Source organism: Chamaea fasciata, unplaced genomic scaffold (genome assembly GCF_029207755.1).
Source record: "Chamaea fasciata isolate MVZ Bird 193981 ecotype frontalis unplaced genomic scaffold, bChaFas1.0.hap1 SCAF_2, whole genome shotgun sequence".
Lineage (NCBI taxonomy): Eukaryota > Metazoa > Chordata > Aves > Passeriformes > Sylviidae > Chamaea > Chamaea fasciata.
Genome location: NW_027094087.1, coordinates 116,222,699 through 116,242,225, shown reverse-complemented (window position 1 = coordinate 116,242,225; position 19,527 = coordinate 116,222,699). Strand labels below are relative to the sequence as shown.

General features: G+C 52.7%; 1 protein-coding gene across 1 annotated transcript; it reads left to right on the top strand.

Annotated features, from left to right (window-relative positions):
* Positions 1-332: 332 nt before the first annotated feature.
* On the top strand, positions 333-13,066 carry IL10RB (interleukin 10 receptor subunit beta). Its single transcript, XM_066177225.1, has 7 exons — positions 333-488; positions 2,497-2,620; positions 6,988-7,157; positions 8,577-8,758; positions 10,125-10,275; positions 10,501-10,658; positions 12,561-13,066. Exons 1-7 carry the CDS (start codon positions 440-442, stop codon positions 12,711-12,713), a joined length of 987 nt encoding a protein of 328 aa, XP_066033322.1. The 5' UTR covers positions 333-439; the 3' UTR covers positions 12,714-13,066.
* Positions 13,067-19,527: the final 6,461 nt, after the last annotated feature.

The following is a 19,527-nucleotide window of genomic DNA, read 5'->3' as shown; positions in this document are numbered from 1 at the left end:
CTGGGGGGAAGTTGAAAGGTTTGGGGTGTCGGGAGGGTTCGGGGTGCCGGGATTCCTCCGGGGGGAAGCAGAAGGGTTTGGGGTGTCCGAAGGGTTTGGGGTGCCGGGGTCGCTCTGAGGGGAAGCGGGAGGGTTTGGGGTGTCGGGAGGGTTCGGGGTGCCGGGGTCGCTCTGGGGGGAAGTTGAAAGGTTTGGGGTGTCGGAAGGGTTTGGGGTGCCGGGGTCGCTCTGAGGGGAAGCGGGAGGGTTTGGGGTGTCGGGAGGGTTCGGGGTGCCGGGGCCGCTCTGAGGGGAAGCGGAAGGCTTTGGGGGGCCGGGGCTGTCCCGTGCCCGGTGCCCGGTGCCCGCCCCGGGGGAAGCGGAAGGGTTTGTTCGGGGTGCCGGGGCGGTGCCGCTCCCGCGGCCATGGCGCGAAGGGAGCGGGGCTGAGGGAGCCGCCATGGCCGCCGCGCTGCGGGCCGCGCTCTGCAGCGGCCTCCTGCTCTGCGGTGAGTCCGCCGGGGAGAGAGGGAGGGACGGAGCGACCTCCCGGTCCCGCCTGGCCGCGGGCACGCCGAGCGGCGGTGCCCTCAGGGGGAGCGACGGCGTGAGGCGCCCGAGGTGCCGCTGCCCGAGCCGGCGGCGCCTCCTCGGGGCTGTGAGGGAGCGGCGCCGGCAGCGCCCTGTGGGCTCGGCGGGGCCGGCCCGCCCGCCCCCCGCCGGTGCCTGGGGAGCCGTGCCGGGGTCCCGCCGGCCCCGGGGGTTACTGCCCCGGGGTTCAATCTCTCCTGGGAAACGGGGACGGTCCTGCCGGGATTGGGATATTGTGCAAGAACCGGGAGCTCCGTGTCGCTGTCTACAGAGGGGACAGCCGGGGGCGTCGGGCTTTGCTCCCAGGGAACAGGGACAGCAGGAGAGGGAACGGCCTCGGGCTGGCCCAGGGGAGGCTCAGCTTGGCCAGCCGCAGGAATTTCCCCATGGAAAGGGTGCTCAGGCCTTGGCAGGGGCTGCCCAGGGAGCTCTGGAGTGCCCGTCCCTGCGGGTGGCACCTGGAGGTGGCACTCGGAGCTCCGGGCTGGGGACAGGGTGGGCACAGCTGGGACTGCCTGGGCTGGGAGGTGTGTGCCCAACCCTGAAACCCCACGAGTGTTTCCTCATTGAGTCTACAGTGCTCAGTGAAGCAAGTGACCTGGAGGCTCCTGAGGCAGGAAGCGCTGTGACGGGAGCGAGCCTCGCAGGGAAACGGGCTTTTTCCCGGGAATTTGCACGTCTACCTCAGACCTCGTCCTCAAAGCCCGGGCAGCGCTCCAAGGGAACTGAGAGGACTGTGGACAAGGCCTGGAATGCCGGGATAAAGGGGAATGGCTTCCCAGGGCCAGAGGGCAGGGCTGGGTGGGATCCTGGGCAGGAATTGTCCCCTGGCAGGGTGGGGATGGAATTCCCAGAGCAGCTGTGGCTGCCCCTGGATCCCTGGCAGTGCCCAAGGCCAGGCTGGACACTGGGGACAGTGGGAGGTGTCCCTGCCGTGGCAGGGGTGGGATGAGCTGAACTTTGAGGTTCCTCCCAACCCAAACCAGTCTGGCAGTTGAATTTCTGTATTTGTGCTGTGTAGTGTGTTTGGTTTATCTGTTGGATGCGTGGGTAACACTGTAGGACCAGAGTCTGAAATAGGTTTTGTTTAAGCCAGGTTCAGATTTCAAACTCTTGCCTGCAGAGGGGGGTGACTGGCACGTCAATTTCATTCATTGCTGTATCAGCTGGGGACAGAGCTCAGGGTGATTATGGGACAAGGTGCTGGGGTGACACAGGGTCACCTTGAAGGTCTCTCCCAGCCCTGATGATTCTGTGAACTGCCGACACGGAAAATGTGTCATTTGTTTTAGAACATCTGTCATCAGGTGTGACATTTAAGCACTGCTCTGTTCTGACGGGGTTTGTTTGCATTGCTCATTTGGGCTGGAATCTTTGCCGTTTTAGTCTCCATACCTACAGTTATGTAAGAATAATAATTCATAACAGTAATGGACTTTTCATTGATGCTTCACAGTACTTTAGGGTCTCTCTTATTCAGTTCCGAGAAAAGAGAACAACTGGGCTGTTGCCACTTGTGAGTAATGATAATTCTATTTAATTATGTGTAATAGCTCTCTTACCTTCAGAGGTGCTTCTGGTTTCTCTCTGTTTATCAACCCTCCCACACCCTTGTTATTCCCACAGGTCTGCTGGAGCAATGCTTAGGAAAATTGGGTTTGACAATCTCAGGGAGAGTTCATGCCCTGACCAGCTCAGTCATGCACAAGAAATGTTGGTATCACAAGGACTTACTGGAAGTCACTGGTGCCAGTGTTTTGTTTTGTTGCACAAGGAGGCAGGGGAGGCATCAGGATTTAAATTCATCTAATTGGGCTCTGTTTTTAAATAAGCACCGAAGGCAGGGCAGAGGCTGCATTTGAATTTTGGATGAGTGAGAAGTGCCGGAGCAAACACTGAAATGTTTGGTTCTGATTCCTCCCACAGTTTCTGGGCTGGTCCCACAGCCCCGAAATGTAAGAATTACTTCAGTGAATCTTCACAGCACCTTGCAGTGGGATGCACCAAGGTTCCCCAAAGAGAACGTCACCTACACTGTCCGGTACAAGAGGTAAGTCTGGGGCTGGGCTGCCTTGAATCCACATCTTACAGCTCTGTGTGCTTGGCATTTGCATCCTTTCCAGGGCACAGTCAGGAGCTGTCCCTTGATTTCAGCTTGAGGGAGGCTTCTCTGCTGAGCTGAAGGGCAGGGCAGAGGCATTTTCTGGGCACTCACGTCCTGTTTATTTTGGAAACACAAACACATTCTAACATTGGATGTTACTGGTCGTGGCTGTGGCTTTTCTCTCTCATGGAACACTTCCCTGTGCTTGAAGAGACCTGGTCATGCTGGATACTCCCATCCCATCCATCCCATTCATCCCATCCTACCCCATTCCACCCCATCCCATCCCACCCCTGCCGTGGCAGGGACACCTCCCACTGTCCCCAGTGTCCAGGCTGGCCTTGGGCACTGCCAGGGATCCAGGGGCAGCCACAGCTGCTCTGGGAATTCCATCCTCACCCTGCCAGGGAACAATTCCTGCCCAGGATCCCACCCAGCCCTGCCCTCTGGCCCTGGGAAGCCATTCCCTGTGTCCTACCCGTATAAAAGTCCTCCCTCTTCTTGATGAGCCCCTCCAGCCACTGCAGGGAGCTCTAAGCCTTGCCCAGAGCTTTCCCTTCATGCTTAGTTGAGAGAAGATTTTTCTAGGCTCTGTAGCCATGGCCCCTTGATCAATACATTTCTGGGCTGGCTTTTGGTGCAAAGCAGAAAGAATAAAATATATTAAATTCCATCTATTAAATCATATATTGATCAAGGCCAGGTTGGACATTGGAGCAGCCTGGGACAGTGGGAGGTGTCCCTGCCATGGCAGGGGTGGCACTAGGTGGGATTTGAGGTCCCTCCAGCCCAAACCCTTCTGTGCTTCTATTCCATCAGCAGTTCCTGGTCCCTTCCCAGCCCTGTTTTCTCTGGCTTTTCCTGGTCTGCAAATCCTGGAGACAGCCCCAAGCCTGCAAAGTCCCAGTGGGACAGCCCTGAACTGTTTGCTGCCTGCTCTGAGCTCTGCCTGCTGAATGGAGTGTTGTGACCCTGCCAGCAAAAGGGCATTTTTTAGACACAATCAGAATTTTAATCCCTAAGTTTATCATGGATTTACAGATGGCTATAAAATCCTTGGGGTGAGCCTTACGCACGTTTTTGTGCCCATGAGTGCTGACTGCTTGCATTAACAGCTTTGCTGCCTTGAAGCCATTTAGCCAGTCACAATAACCCATCTCCCGCCCTGTGGGGAATGCAAAGCCCCCAACACCCTGTGCCTACAGGCTCAGAGATGGAAATGGATACAGAGTTTGATCTGTGAGACCCTGGAGAAGGTTTACTAATTTAGAGCAGTAAAATTACATAGATAGAATGCAAGAATGTATTTGGTTTAAGCAGAACCATGCCTGTTGTAAGTGTAAAAAGCATATTAAGCTAGGCAGTGGAAGGTTTTAAAGGTTTTAAAGTTTAGCAGTAAGAACTGGTTATGGAGTCAGTAAGAAGATGAGGATGTAGCAGTGTGGGTTTGTGTGGTGTTAGATGACTGGAGAAAGAAAAGATCCATTGTTGCTTTTGTCTTCTCTTTCTGCCAGAGTCGGGATTAAATGCTCGAGATGGTGTTTCGTGTTCAGACTCAGATTTTTACTAATTCTTATCTGTGTTACAGTCTCACAGGCTGTGAGTGCTACAGCATTCCTAACTAACAAATAAAAAACTGAGCCCCATCTCTCTCTCTCCAAGGGCTTTTAAGGATAAACTGTCCAATTAACAAAGGACACCTAAATGATTTTGACTTTTAACCCAATAACCAACCCCCCCTGGCCCGCAGTGGGGACTTTTCTACCCAATTCAAACCCCCACCCAGAGCATGGAGAAGAAGGTGAAAAAGAAGGACTCAGCCTCTGCCCTAAACCCTCCATCCTGCTTTCTCTCCATATTACTGTATTCTAAACCCTCCAGCTCTGAGTTTCCCACCCTGTGCTATCACACCCTTCTATCCAAACCCCACAGCCACAATCCCAGAGCTGTCACTCCATTTTGGGAGCCTTTTCCACGGCCTCAGGTGCGATGCAGTGTTTGCCTGGGGCTCGGTGCCTGCCAGTGCAGAGAGTGTGGAATTCCCTGTGCCCAGGGTTCCTGCCCTGCAGTGTGGTGGAACCATGTAAGACAAAGCAATTAATGGTTGGTGTAAAAGACACTAATTGGCTTTGTGGCAGTAGTTTATTGGCCAATCAGGCAATTATAGCCTTATGGAATAGAATGTACAGTGGAATACGTAAGGTGTTCTAACTAGAGTTCCTACAGCTTCTGATGTGATGGCTGAGGAATGAATCATGAAAAGCTGATAAGATCACAGACAAAGATCCTCTGTGATGGTTCTGGCTCCCTTCTCTGCCAGGGTCAGGATTAACAGCACAAGAGACAAAGTTCACCTTTGGACTCAGATGTTTATTAATCCTTATCTACATCTCAGCCTCACAAGCTGTGAGCTCTGCAGTGGCTCTAATTAACACTGTGCAGAATGGAGCACCTCTCTGTCCTTTCTCTGATGGTTTGGGCTTCTTTTCTTCTCTGCCAAGGTCAGGATGAATAACATGGTAAACCAAGGTGTTGAGTTGGCCTTGGAATGTTTATTACCTCGTATCTCTTTACAGTATTTCCAGGCTCACAAGCCATGAGCTTAACTGTCAAGCCAGGGAAATGAGGTAAAACAGAGCACCTCTAACTCTTCCCAAGGTTATTTAAGAGATAATCCCCCAATAACGAGGTGACACCTGTTTTATTTATACTTTTGACCCAATAATGACCACCCAAGGCCAGCAATGTGAGCCTTTTTCACCCAATTACAGAAAACCACCCAAACCCATGGAGAAGAAGGTGAAAAAAGAACAGCAAACCTCCACCCTAAAGTCTCCACCTCGCCCCATACATATTACTATATACTCAAATCTTAAACTCTTATTTTTTCACCCTGTGGTATCACACAGTTCTAATCAAACTCCACCCCCACAGTCTCAGTACTATCAGGTAACTTTGGGAGCCTTTTCCAGGGCATCAGGTCTCATGCAGTGTCTTCTTTAGAGTCAGTGCCTGACAGCACAGAAATTCCCAAACTCTCAGTTTCCAGGGTTCTAACAACCCTGTAACTAGTTAAAGTTAGGAAGTGTGTGTTTTGTGTTTCATTGTGAGGTTGGGTGGCACGGGAGTCACTTCCTAGAGTCCTACCAGCAAATTCCAAGGCTCTTTGCCCTCTATTCATTTCCCAGAGTCTTACATACACACACAGTGCTTACACGTAATGGGCACAATCCCAGCACCACCCACTCCCTGCTTCGTTATAAAATGAGGTTAAAAGTCCTTCATGCCTGTGCAATTCTCCTCTTGAATTGGGTTGTTGGTCTCGAATTGGGTCGGTGGTGTTGAAGGATGAAGTCAGGAAGGTCTTCATCACAAGGACCTTTCTCCCTTCGTGCTGCTGGCAGCTTTCGCGACCTTTTGGCAGGATCCCATCCCTCCTGCTTTGTGATCAGTTAGCATTGAGTCCAGGTGCAGGTCATGCTGCTGTTGGTTTCCCATTTGTCCTTATGATGGTCCATCCATTTCATTTCCTTCTATAAACACAAAACAAGCGCATAGCACCGAGCAATGCATCGTCCAGCTCTAGCTTAAGCATTTAATAATCATTAACTTCTCTTCTGTTTTTCCTGGCTTGCATCCTAATCAATATAAAGTGCTTCTAACCCTTGGCTAAAATCCTAACCCTTTAACATCATGATTCAGGATGCAACAGCTTTAAAATCTCCCCCTCTCATGAGACTGAAGAAGGAATAAATCACCTTTTGTGTTGGAGCTTTGTGCACGAATGGGGTGGGATTACTGCTGGAGCTTCCTCGAGCTTTTACTGCAGCATCAGCCTCATGACAGGGTTTGAAAGATGGCAACAGCTCACACCTGCCAGCAGCAGCCAAAGATCTCTTTGTTACAGGGCTTTTAAGAGGTTTTCCAGCCAAGAGCATATTTCTAAAGCTTACAGACTCCCAGTCTCCCAGTCACTGAGAATACATGTATACCTGGTTCCAACAATGCTTGCTTGGGTGCTTTCTATTAACAACAAACAATATTCCATTATTAAGCTTAAATCTCTCTACTATCTTGCTAAGCTTAAGGTCTATCCCAGCCAAAGCTAAGACTCCGACTATTGTTTCACATCCTTGCTTGCTGTACTGTTGCACCTTTTCCTCCTTTCACTCTTTGCAGTTGCAGCCGACTCTAAATTCTTGTGCTCTGTTTCGGGGGCCTGCTTTCTAAAAGCCTCCTTACCTTTAGTGTCTCCCACAACCTTTCACAGTGTCTCTCGGTGCTCCTGAGAATGTTGTTTGTGTTCCCTGCAGCATCAACTTCCCTGGGGACAGCTTTGAGACCCTGAGCACGGAGCTGAGGCTGCCCCGGTGCGACGTGTCCTCGCTGTCGGAGTACGGGGAGTACGTGCTGCAGCTGCGGGCACAGGCAGGAGAGCTGCACTCCCCCTGGGTCACCCTCAGCTTCAGACCCATGGATGACAGTGAGCCTTTCCCTCTTCTCCCCCAAAGTACTGCCTGCTCTTCGGGCACTTTGCTGTGTTTATCTTCTTCGGGATGAAATGCGCCAGACCGTATTTCTTGTTCAGGCTCAGAGGTTTATTAATTCTCATCTCACAAACCATGAGTGCTACAGCACGTCAAGATAACAAACTAAAAAATGGCCCCATCTCTCTCTCTCCAAGGCCTTTTAAGGATAAACTGTCCAATTAAGAGATGATACCTGAATGATTTTGACTTTTAACCCAATAACCAACCACCCCTGGCCCGCAGTGGGGACTTTTCTACCCAATTCCAAACCCCCACCCAGAGCATGGAGAAGAAGGTGAAAAAGAAGGACTCAGCCTCTGCCCTAAACCCTCCATCCTGCTTTCTCTCCATATTACTGTATTCTAAACCCTCCAGCTCTGAGTTTCCCACCCTGTGCTATCACACCCTTCTATCCAAACCCCACAGCCACAATCCCAGAGCTGTCACTCCATTTTGGGAGCCTTTTCCACGGCTCAGGTGCGATGCAGTGTTTGCCTGGGGCTCAGTGCCTGCCAGCACAGAGAGTCTGGAATTCTCATGACCAGGGTTCCAACAGGGCACTGCCTGGCTGTGTGAGAGAAGGCAGAGGATGCAGAGAACTGTATTACACTGAACTGTAAAATCTTAGTTGTAACACTGGCAGAAATCAGTGTAGGTTCACTATCATAGTGTTTATTACCTCTTTGGAGGAGACTTTCAGATAAAGCATCATTTTCTTGTGAAATAAGGCACATTTCTGTTTTCCAGCCAGGGAGAAGTTGTCTTGAAGGAGCCAGACTTCCTGTATATCTAAATAAATTCAGTTACTTCCTTATTCATTGCTTTACCAGACAAAAAGCTTATTTTTTATTTTTTCTTACTTAAAAAAAAAAAAAACCACTCTCACAGAGAAAGATGAATTTTCAGCCTAGAAACCTCGATTGCACTCAGCAGAAGTAACTCAAATGTTTTCATTCTTGGAGCTGATCACAATCAAAACCCACAAAAGCCCACACCAAAACCCTTTTCTAGAGGGTCTGCTCAGGCCAGACAGATGTGGGGACAGTTTGGCCCAGAAGGAGAAGTGAGTGGCAGCCATGGAAATGGTCCTTCCTCTGCTGCAGTCACCACAGCTGCCAAAAGGGAACCGAGTTTGTTTACAGGCTGTGGGAATGGAGCCTGCACTGGTACCTGGTGTTTAACTGCAGGAATTAAATCCCTTCCCTGAGGGGATTTAATGATTTTAACTCCTGTGAGGAAAGGATTTCTTTCTGCCTGATGCAGGACAAGAAATAATTTTTTTCTAATGCGTTGTTCAGAGGTGACTTTTGGGCTGTGTACAGACGTCCAGCTGAGCCACTGATGCTGAATTCCCTCCTGTCCCCTGTGTGCAGCCACCATTGGCCCCCCTGAGGTGAGGCTGAAGTCGGAGTCTGGAGCTCTGCACGTGGATTTCTGGGGGCCCTTTGCCGAGCACAAGGAGGACAGGTGGCCCCTGAGGCAGTACTATGGCTCCTGGATATACAGGATCCTCTACTGGAGGAGAGGCAGCGCAGACCTGGCCTCTGCTTCCCAGGTATGCTGCTGATCCCTGACTCCACCTGTGCTTTTCCTGGAAAACACCAGCCTGGGAAAGTCCTGGAAGCTCCTGGAGGGGCTGGGAGAGCTGGGGGTGCTCCAGGGAGAGCTCCGAGCCCCTGGCAGGGCCTGAAGGGGCTCCAGGAGAGCTGCACAGGGACTGGGGACAAGGGATGGAGGGACAGGACACAGGGAATGGCTTCAAAGTAGGATTTGATGGGATCCTGGGAATCAGGAATTGTTCCCTGGCAGGGTGGGGATGGAATTCCCAGAGCAGCTGTGGCTGCCCCTGGATCCCTGGCAGTGCCCGAGGCCAGGTTGGACACTGGGGACAGTGGGAGGTGTCCCTGCCATGGCAGGGGTGGCCCTGGGTGGGGTTTAAGGTCCCCTCCAACACAAACCAGTCTGGGATTCTGTGATTATAAGAGTAAAAAAACTCTACTAATTACAATTAATCAAGTCTGGTCACTACAACTGGGACTCAGAGCAAATGCAGGAGCTGTGTAGTTTAGCAGCAGCATGGACAGAATTTTCTCTTCCCATAATTATCAATAACGCTGTGTTCTTCCCCCTCTTAGTCAGACTTTGGGCTTTTTACCCCCCAAAAACCACCTAAAAATGGGTGAGGCTTTTATTCACTGTGCTCACCTGCAGCTCTGCAGGTTGTATCCACTGCAGCTCCCTTTGTCCCTCTCGGGCACTTGTGCTCCTCCATACACAGTGCATGGAGAGAGATCATTAATAATCACTAATCCTGAGCAGCAAAGTCATCTCCTCAGCCACCTCGCGGCTCCCAGGAATATTTCCTTTCTTGTTTTTGGTTTTGTCTGGGTGACAGGTCACAGAATCCCAGAGCTGGGAAGGTTGGAAAAGCCCTCTGTGGTCATCATCTCCAGCCATTCACCCAGCACCCAGTGTTCACCACTCACCCACGTCCCCAAGGGCCACATCTACACGTTTTTAACACTTCCAGGGGTGGGGACTGCACCATTTCTCTGGGCAGCCTATTCCAGGGCTCCACAGCTTTTTCACTGAGGGAATTTCTCCACATGTCCACTCCCCTGGCACAGCCTGAGGCCTTTTCCTCTTGTGCTGCCCCTCCCACAGTTAGGTGGTGTCTGTGTGTAACTGTGCTCCCAGCTGATCTCGTTTGCTTGGGTGACAGTTTCTGGCTGCCACCAGATCTCATTTTTCATCCCTCATTAGCCTAAAACTTCGTTAGCGCTGCTGGAAGCAGCCCAAAGGTCGGTGGTGTGGGTGGTCTCTCAGTGCAGTTGTGACTGTAATTGGAATTCCCTGGATTTTCCATAGCTGTGTCACTGATCTCACACCCTTCAATGTTTTCTGTTTTTCTCTGGTTTCAGGTGGCCCAGGTGGACACCAGCCACAGCTCTGAGATCCTGTCCCAGCTGGAGCCTTGGACAGTTTATTGTGTCCAGGTGCAGGCTGTGATTCCCGAGTGGAACAAGACAGGGGAGCTGAGCAGGGAGCTCTGCGAGCAGACAACCCACAATGGTAATGTGGGAAGTCAGGGTCCACACTCTGGGGTGGCTGGAGGGACCCCAAATCCCCTCCAGTGCCAGCCCTGCCATGGCAGGGACACCTCCCACTGTCCCAGGCTGCTCCTGGACACTGCCAGGGCTGGGATTTCCACAGAGAAAGTGATCATTTGAAAAGAATTACTCAGAAATCAATAAGGACAGTTTTAATTGGGTTTTTTTTTCCCTTTGTCTCCTGCAGGTGTAACCCCTGTGTGGGTGATTGTGACTGTGCTGGTGGGATCCATGCTGGTCATGGCCACGGCTGTCACCGTTTGTTTCTTCTCCAGTTTTTATCTCTACAGACTCACCAAACACGTTCTCTGCCCTGCCTATATCTTCCCACAACACTTGAAAGAGGTTTGTTTTCTGCCTATCACGTGAAAATCAGCTTTTCCAGCAAAGCCACTTGTTTTTTCAAGGCTCTCAGAGCCAGAACATTTAGAGCTTCTTTTACTTTGCCTCCTTTCACTGGCACCTGATGGTCGGTGATCCGTCATTTGTAATCACCAGCTTTTTATGGCTCAGAAACAGGATGGCTTCGTTGATTCTGAAGTGAGAGAGTACCAGGTGTCAACTTCAGTTCCTCATTTAGCCAGTGAGCGACAGAGATCTCTGTCTCCCCTGCCTCCTTCTAGACTTAAACCAGCTCCTTTTTTCTCCTGCAGCAAAGCGTCCTCAGGAGTTTTAACTGCAGGGAAGTGTCAGAGGAAGGAAGCTGGGCTGGATCAGCTGTACCAGAGCAGCCCCTGGGCTGTGGGAGGTGTCCCTGGCCATGGCAGGGGCAGGATGGGACGAGCTTTGGATCTACCCAAACCATTCTGGGAATCTGTGATCCTATGGAGGCTGAAAATTCCAGCTGAAAGGGGAGCAGTGACAGCAGCCATTGCTGGTGGGGACCCACTGCCCCTGTCACACGCCCGGGAGACAAAGAGGCTGCAGCAGGATCCCTTCCCAGAAACAAGGGTGTGCCAAACACTCCTGCACCACGCTGTGCCGCCCTGAGTTCCTGCAGTTCCTTTGGGGCTTTCGTTCTGGCTCACTCAGAGCTCAGCACCCCCGGGTTTGCAGCTGACTTGGGCTCCTGCCTTAGGCTGAACACGTGGAGTGTTCGCAGCAGGAGTGTCATGAAATCACAGAATCCCAGCTGCTTTGAGTTGGGAGGGACCTTAAATCCCACCCAGTGCCACCCCTGCCATGGCAGGGACACCTCCCACTGTCCCCAGTGTCCAACCTGGCCTCGGGCACTGCCAGGGATGCAGGGGCAGCCACAGCTGCTCTGGGAATTCCATCCCCACCCTGCCAGGGAACAATTCCTGCCCAGGATCCCACCCAGCCCTGCCCTCGGGCCCTGGGAAGCCATTCCCTGGGTCCTGTCCTGCCTTGGTGCGCAGGAGCTGGAGCTCAGCAGCAGCAGCAGATCCTCCCGGGATGAGCTGGAGTTCCCTTTGCCCCCAGGTGCCCCTGAGGACAGGGAGAACTTTGGGCCGGTGCTGTCCCAGGAATCCCAGGTCACCTGTGCCTCCCTAAAATCTGCTTTGGCCAAGGCTGTGCTTTCCCTTTGGGCATGTTTCCATTTGTGCCACGACATTCCCAGACCCAGCCTGGTACAAAAGGCTCTGGAAGTGAAGACATTGGTGCTGATTTTTGTGTCTGCAGTGCACAGCACTCCTGACACAGCAGCTGGGTTCTCATTCCAGCTTCACACTGGTTTCATCTGAGGGCAGCAGGATGAGCGGAGGGGTGCAGCAGCTCTGTGAGGAAAGGCTGGCACAGCTGGGATTGCTCAGCCTGGAGAAGGAAAGGCTCTGCGGTGACCCCAGTGTGGCCTGGCAGGGCCTGGAGGGTTCCACGAGAGCTGGAGGGGGCCTGGGGACAAGGGTGGAGGGACAGGACACAGGGAATGGCTTCCCACTGCCAGAGGGGAGTGTTCTTGACAGATCTCTCTGTGTACTCCTTCCCTTACAGCCCAGTTTCCATTTAGTGTTTGTTCCCAATCAAAACTGTTTAATTTTTTTCAAGTTTCTCTTCCAAACAAGACTCTGAGCCCTGGGGTTATTCTTGAAAGGCATTTCCATCTTGCTCCCAAGGCTGGACAGGAAATTAAGGGAGGATGTGACCCTGTTGGTCCCTGTGGGACTTGTGAGGCCTGAGAAAGCCACTCGGTGTGTGCAGGACAAGCCAGTGTTGTTTAACTATCCCAGTGTTTCTGAGCAATCCCAGCTGGAGAGAGCTAACCCTCACCTCCTCTTTGTTTCCCAGTTTCTGAGCAAACCTGCCAGTGCTCCACAGCCTTTCCCTCCACTTCCACAAGAAGAGCTGCTGGTTTATGACAAGCTGACTGTGATTTCACAGCAGGACTGTGCACAAGGAGACTCTGACCCAGGAGTGGGAGCAGCCTCGGGAGAAGCCTGAAAATCCTCCTCGCTCTTCCTTGGAAGAGGAGAGGCCAAGGGACTTTTGGGTTTATCTCACTGCTGCATTCTCCAGCAGGAAAAATTCACATGGCCACAGACTTTTGACGGAACCATTTTAATTTTTTTTTTTTTTAAGTACAAGAAACTTGGCTCGGAATGAGGAATTAAATGATCCATAAGTTCTGTTGGTTGTGGTTCCCTGAGGAGTTGCAGCAGTTCTGGCACTGATGATGACATTAAAAAGAAAATGTCATATTTATATATAACGCTAATTGATTTTGCTTTGATGAACTAATTACTGCAAAAACAAATCAAAATGTTTATAAAAGAAAACAGTATTTTGTAAGGAAAGACCTGATCTGGTTTATTTTTTTCCTGATGAGAAATGATGAGTTTTTAAGGATGTCCCCACTGGCATCATCTTTCTATGGAATTTATTCTTCCCTGATGAAAAGTTGTGAAGTTTTTAGGGTGGGATGAACTGATGTCTGTGGGAAGCTTGGCAGATGAAGTGGGAGTTGAATGAGGCTCATTTTAATTATCTACTGATGTGCAATATCATTTTTTTAAATTTAATTTTAAAAGTGCAGGGAGCTGTGACTCCCTGTTCCAAATGCACAGGTGGGTAAAGGCTGTGCCCGGCACTGGGGGTGAATTGGGACCTTTGCACGGGGCATTAACTGGGTTTGTGTGTTACTGCATCTAAGTGGGAAATTAAATGAAATTCTGTCACCCAAAGGAACCTTCCAGGAGTGAAGTTGTGCCTCGGCTTGATGTGGGAATTGCAGAGTTTTGGGGATTGATGTTTGTTACCTGATGCATAAATATCTCCTTTCTGGGAGTGGTTGCAGGAATGGATTCCATCAATTTTCATCTCCCAGCTCCCCTCAGGGGATGCCTAGGAGGGATGTTCCCAATGTCCCCGACTCCCTGACAGGAGGGAACAGGGACAGGAGGAGAGGGAACGGCCTCAGGCTGGCCCAGGGGAGGCTCAGCTTGGCCAGCAGCAGGAATTTCCCCATGGAAAGGGTGCTCAGGCCTTGGCAGGGGCTGCCCAGGGAGCTTTGGAGTGCCCGTCCCTGCAGGTGGCACCTGGAGGTGGCACTCAGAGCTCCGGGCTGGGGACAAGGTGGGACTGCCTGGGCTGGGAGGGCTTTTCCAGCCTCAGGGATTTGGGGATTGTGTGGAATCTGCACCTGGATTTTCTGCACTTTTTAATTTTGGCCAGATTCTGCTCTCATGGAGAATATGGAATGTATTGAATTGTTGTTGGTTTTTTTTTTCTCAAGGTGTTTTGTTTCATTGGTGCTTTTCTCCACCTCTCCTCAAGGGCTGCTCAGGGAATGCTGATCCTGTGTCTGGATCACCACTCCAAGTCCAGCTCCCTGTGTGTTCCCTGTCCCTCCTCCCACATCACCAGCTTCTTTCTATATTCCCCCCCCCCCCCCTTTTTTTCCCCTTTTATTTTGTCTTTCAGAGTGGCAAAGTCCTGTGCTGTAATGCCCATTGCACACGGAGAGAGGGGCTGGAAATTCCCTGCCTTTCCCTCGCTGCTCCTTTCCACTCTCCTCCCTCCAGCAGCTGCTTTGCACAGAGGGACAGCGAGTCCTGGCTGCCAAACTGGAATCCCTCAGCTGGTTCCAAAGTTCTGCTCAGGGCAGATAAGGCAGAGATAAGGCTGTGCCACTTCGGTGCAGCTGAGGGAAACCAGGGGAGAACAGAAACTCCAGCTTTGGCTGCTCAGGGATATCGGGAGTTCAGAACGAAGCAGCAAAAGTGTCTGCAGGGACATCATGGCCCAGGCACAGTGTGGCTGCCCCTGGACCCCTGGGATTGTCCCAAGGCCAGGCTGGATGGGGCTTGGAGCAGCCTGGGACAGTGGGAGGTGTCCCTGCCCCACGGCCTTCGACACTTCCAGGATTTCGGAGCTGCTAAAATCAACCCACATGTGGGTTTTTTTTTTTTTCAGGCTGAGTTTGCTTCAGAAATCTTCCTGCCCCACAGCCAGGAAAGCTTTTGTAGGTGAGAGGCAGCAGGAGCCAGGTGTGGGTGGGGACAAGGGGCAGCCTCTGCCTGTCCCCACATGGGCTGTGTGGTCCCCCAGGAGCCTCACAGGCAAGAAATCATTTAGAGGAGGAGCAATAATTTAGAGGGAAGCAGCAATTCAGGGGAGAGTTCCTCCTGAGCTGAGCTTGTGGACACTACAGTGACAACAAATCAATAAAGCCGGTGGACTTCTAACCGCGTGCTGATGTAAACGGAAAGTACAGAGGGATGCTGGAGGCTGCTGCCTCTGGTAGGGCGTGTTCCGGCAAAGCCAGCTGGAAAACAGACCCCTTGGAAGGCCTGGGAGTGCCTGGGAAATGATTTCAGACCTGAAATGCAGAGAAAAGTGGAATGATGAAGGAATAGGGAGAACTGGGGGAGGAGAGTCTGAGCTTGTGGTCAGCAAAACAGGTTCCAGGGGAGGGCAATGAAGGAAGACAGAAAGGAACACTTCAGAGTCAAGGGCGTGGAGGGAGAATTCCATAGGGAAAGAGAAAGCAGAGGCCAGGACCACCCAAGGGGTCAGCGACACCGTCACCTCCCAGCTCCACGTTTTTATCTCTCCCTGTTGGGAACTTTGGGATCTTCCTTGCCCAGCAGGTCCTGCAGGTTCTGAGCCCCAATCCAGAACGAATCCCACTGAACAGCAGAGCCACAGAGGCTTTCAGGAATATCCATCCCAAGCCCTAGAGAAGCTTTTAAATTGATTCTTAACCAGAAACACTTGTTCTTGGAACTTCATGCTTTTCTTTTTTTTCTGAGGCAGACTGGGAAAGAGCCATTACCACCTGGCCAAATGTCCTTTTCTAGGATTCATCATCCTGGAAGATGAATATTGAATGAGTGGAGTGCAGAGCAAGGCCTCTTCCCCTGGGACTGTGCTGCTGTGAAAACACGGCTGCAAAGAGCTGCTTTACAGGAAGGACCGTGAATGATCCACAGGCTTTGGACCACCTGTGTGCAGTGCGCTGGGAATATTTCTTCCTTAGGGACTGGACTTCCAGGAGTTCACTGTGCATCCTCTCAAGCCGTGGCTGCAGACACTGAGGGGATGGAGTGATGGGGATGGCATCACAAAGGCAGATGAGAAGGGCCTGGGGGAGCCTGAGGGAGGAAATCCTCCCGGCAGCATCACCGAGGAGCAGCACTGACCCCAGGATTCCCCACTGGAGAAAGCCCCAAAGAATCCCGTTAACGACTTCCAGTCCCTCCACTTTCCCATCAGCTCTGCCACCACGTCACTCAGATCTCCTCTCTAATTTCCACTCCCTCCCCTCTGCTCCTCTGGTTCTGGGACAGTTTTTGAAACCACGTCCCAGTTCCTCGGAGAGGGACTTTGTTTTCCCATCTGGGTGAGTGTCCTGACAAAGGCGATGGAAATCCCACCAGGATCTGCCGTGGGTTGGATTTTCAGCTGTGCTGACCTAAGGGTGAAACCAGGCTCTGGAACTGCCCTGAACAGAGCAGAACTCTCTGATCACTGTGGAATTCCAGCCGGGAGAGGAGAAGCTCCAGGGAGAGCTCCGAGCCCCTGGAGGGCCTGAAGGGGCTCCAGGAGAGCTGCAGAGGGACTGGGGACAAGGGATGGAGGGACAGGACACAGGGAATGGCTTCAGAGTAGGATTTGATGGGATCTTGGGAATCAGGAATTGTTCCCTGGCAGGGTGAGGATGGAATTCCCAGATTTGCTGTGGCTGCCCCTGGATCCCTGGCAGTGCCCGAGGCCAGGTTGGACACTGGGGATAGTGGGAGGTGTCCCTGCCATGGCACTGGGTGGGCTTAAGGTCCCTTCCAGCCCCAACCAGTCTGGGATTCTAAATACTCTCCATGAAGATGGAACTTGTGTTCAAAATTGGACACTTTGAAGGCACCACAGGCTGTAAAAAGAGGTTTATGCCAGGTTTTCCTCGTTCTTTCGGCCTGGTCAATGTCACCTAGGACACTTCTGTCCTTCCAAACCCAATCCCAGAATCACTAGGGATGGAAGAGCCCTTGGGGATCACCCAGAGCCACCCCAGCAGCACCAGCATCACCCAAACCCCGTCCCCAAGGGTCACCTCCACACTCCTCTGGGACACTCCCAGAGTCAGGGACCCCAAACCTCCCTGGGTGGCTCATCCCAAGGCCTGACCCAAAGATCATCCATCCTCCATCCTTCATCTCCAGCACTGCTGGGCCTTGCGGAGAGCTGTGAGCAGGGCAGGGGAGAGGCAGGAGGAGGACAAGGAACAGAGTCCATAACGAAGATGATGTTATGTGGTCTGGGGACTTCTGTCTGATGGCAGAGTAATGACAGGGTTTAAAAATGGGAAAGGCCTCTGGAGGCAGGGAATGGATCACCTGAGCCCTGTGTCCCTGAGGGAGGTGAAAGCAGTAATGAGAGTGCAACGAACCAGAGACAAGGAAAGTTTTCTAGTGATGAAACAAAACCAAAAAATGCAGGTGATGTTTCCTGAGAAGCGGGATATTTAAAAAAATCCGTTGGGAAGGGGTAGATAGAGCTGATCCCTCCTTGGGCTCCCTGAGGTCCTTCCTTCCTTCCTGGACCCCCGTTCCTGCACTTCTCACACCAGATGAAATGCTGTATTTGCCCCTTTCATCCTGTTCCAGAGCTGACATGAGAAGAAACCACCAAAGCACGTCTCCTTTGTCTGTCAGCCAACAGAAATAAACCCAGCAGAGCCCAGAGGGCCTGGTTTCCTCAGTCCCAGGAGCGCCTTGGGACAGACATCAGTGGCCACAGGGACACACGTTGTCCTGCCCTGTCTCTGCAGATAGCACTGGGGCAACACCAGCTTCGGTAACATGCTGAGGAAGTTGTATTCAAACTCAGCACTGGATAAACTATTTGGTAGGTTATAAAATGTTTCCAGCAGTGCCAGACTGGTTCAGCAGCGTTCACAGGTGGCAGGATGGTTGCCCTGAGGCGTGGTTTACATCAAGAACTTGCCGTGAACTCCTTTCCTTGTCAGCTGTCGGGGGCAGGAGGTGGGCAATCCCGCCAGGATGAGTCTGCCTCGCGCTCAGCAGCGCCCTGCAGCACTCAGCCGTGTCCCTCACACTGCCAGAGCCGAGGGTGATCTCCTGCAGCCGCAGCAACCCCGGCGCCTGGAGCATCCCCGCGCCCGGGAGAGGCTGAGGGAGCTGGGGCTGCTCAGCCTGGAGAGGAGCCCCAGGGAGAGGGGACATCGGTGTCCCTGAGTGTCCCCAGGTCTGTCCCTGTGCAGGGAGGGCAGAGCAGCCCCAGGCTCTGCTCCAGGCCCAGCAATGTCCCCAGAGCCCCGGGCAGGGACTGAGCCCAGCAATTCCCCTGCACAGGGGACACAACTCCTGCCCTGGGCAGGGACCAGAGAGGGGCTGGAGTCTCTCCCTGGGGACATTGCAGAGCCCCAGGGACACAACCCTGCGCCCTGAGCTCTGGGGGAGCAGGGAGGTGGCACCAGTGACCCACTGCGGTCCCTCCCAGCCTCGCCCACCCCGGGACCCTGAGATCAGCAGATGTGCTCAGAGCACGGGCAGCACCCCACGGCACAAGAGGCAGCAGCAGCCAGGAACACTTTCATCCAAAAGTCTGTCCTTGTTCTCCCCAAGAGGCAAAGCCCGTCCTGTCAATAACAGCCAGGATGGTGAGGGCAAGGACTTTTGCCCACCAGAGTTTCAAATCCTCCTCTCTGAAAAGACTGGTCTGCCCACCGGGGAGTTTGTGTTTGAGGGGGTGGGAAGCGAAAGGTGAACACCTGACTTTGCCTCCCCAGGCCTGCAGCTGCGCAGGCCCGTGGAAAACACGAAACAGAAAAAGAGAAGAGGAGCTCTTTAATCTCGTGAGCAGAACTTGTGGCTGGCACAAGGGAGCTGAGCCCAAGCCCCAGTTCAGGGACCGTAACGGTCACGCCATTTAATGATCACGGCAGCGTTCAACTGAACACTTGAGAGATGGACAAACTGCAGCTAAAGAGAGAGTTCTCCCTCTCCAGACAACCACAGACTGGTTTGGGTTGGGAGGGACCTCAAAGCCCACCCAGTGTCACCCCTGGACACCTCCCACTGTCCCCAGTGTCCAGCCTGGCCTCGGGCACTGCCAGGGATGCAGGGGCAGCCACAGCTGCTCTGGGAATTCCATCCCCACCCTGCCAGGGAACAATTCCTGATTCCCAGGATCCCATCAAACCCTACTTTGAAGCCATTCCCTGTGTCCTGTCCCCCCATCCCTTGTCCCCAGTCCCTGTGCAGCTCTCCTGGAGCCCCTTCAGGCCCTGCCAGGGGCTCGGAGCTCTCCCTGGAGCTTCTCCTCTCCAGGAGAGCACCCCCAGCTCTCCCAGCCAGGCCCCAGAGCGTTCGGCTGAGCTGCTGGGGTTGTGCCAAGGGCCGGTCATCCAGCAGAGAGCCTCCGACCCCAGAGAAGCGGCGACTCTGTGCCAGCTCCACGGCCTGGGGCGGCGCCGGGAGCTCCGGGAGGGGCAGGCGGGTCCCTCACCGCCAGGCACGGCCCCAGGCACAGACCGCACGTAAGGCCTGGCACAACCCTGACACTGCCCTCACACCGCCCGTGAGAAACGAGTTCCAGTCCCTGTCAAAGATTTTATGAGCTTAATAAAAAGTAAGAACAGACAATGTGGAGACATAAAAGATTCTAGCTGGGGTGCCTCACCTTTCTCTTTCAATTACAGTGTTTTAAGGATTGCTGTTTCACGTATTCAATAGATATTAAAACACTCTCTTTTTTTTGATTCAAGGTTCCCCAAGATCTTCTTTGAAAGATTTATTTG

What these genes read in the sequence shown, in the direction of transcription:
- IL10RB (XM_066177225.1), top strand. Translation starts at nt 440, where the DNA reads ATGGCCGCCGCGCTGCGGGCCGCGCTCTGCAGCGGCCTCCTGCTCTGC. An exon ending in CTTCAGACCCATGGATGACA is followed by an intron (nt 7,158 to 8,576) that starts GTGAGCCTTTCC and finishes CCCTGTGTGCAG; the next exon opens with CCACCATTGGCCCCCCTGAG. An exon ending in CGAGCAGACAACCCACAATG is followed by an intron (nt 10,276 to 10,500) that starts GTAATGTGGGAA and finishes TGTCTCCTGCAG; the next exon opens with GTGTAACCCCTGTGTGGGTG.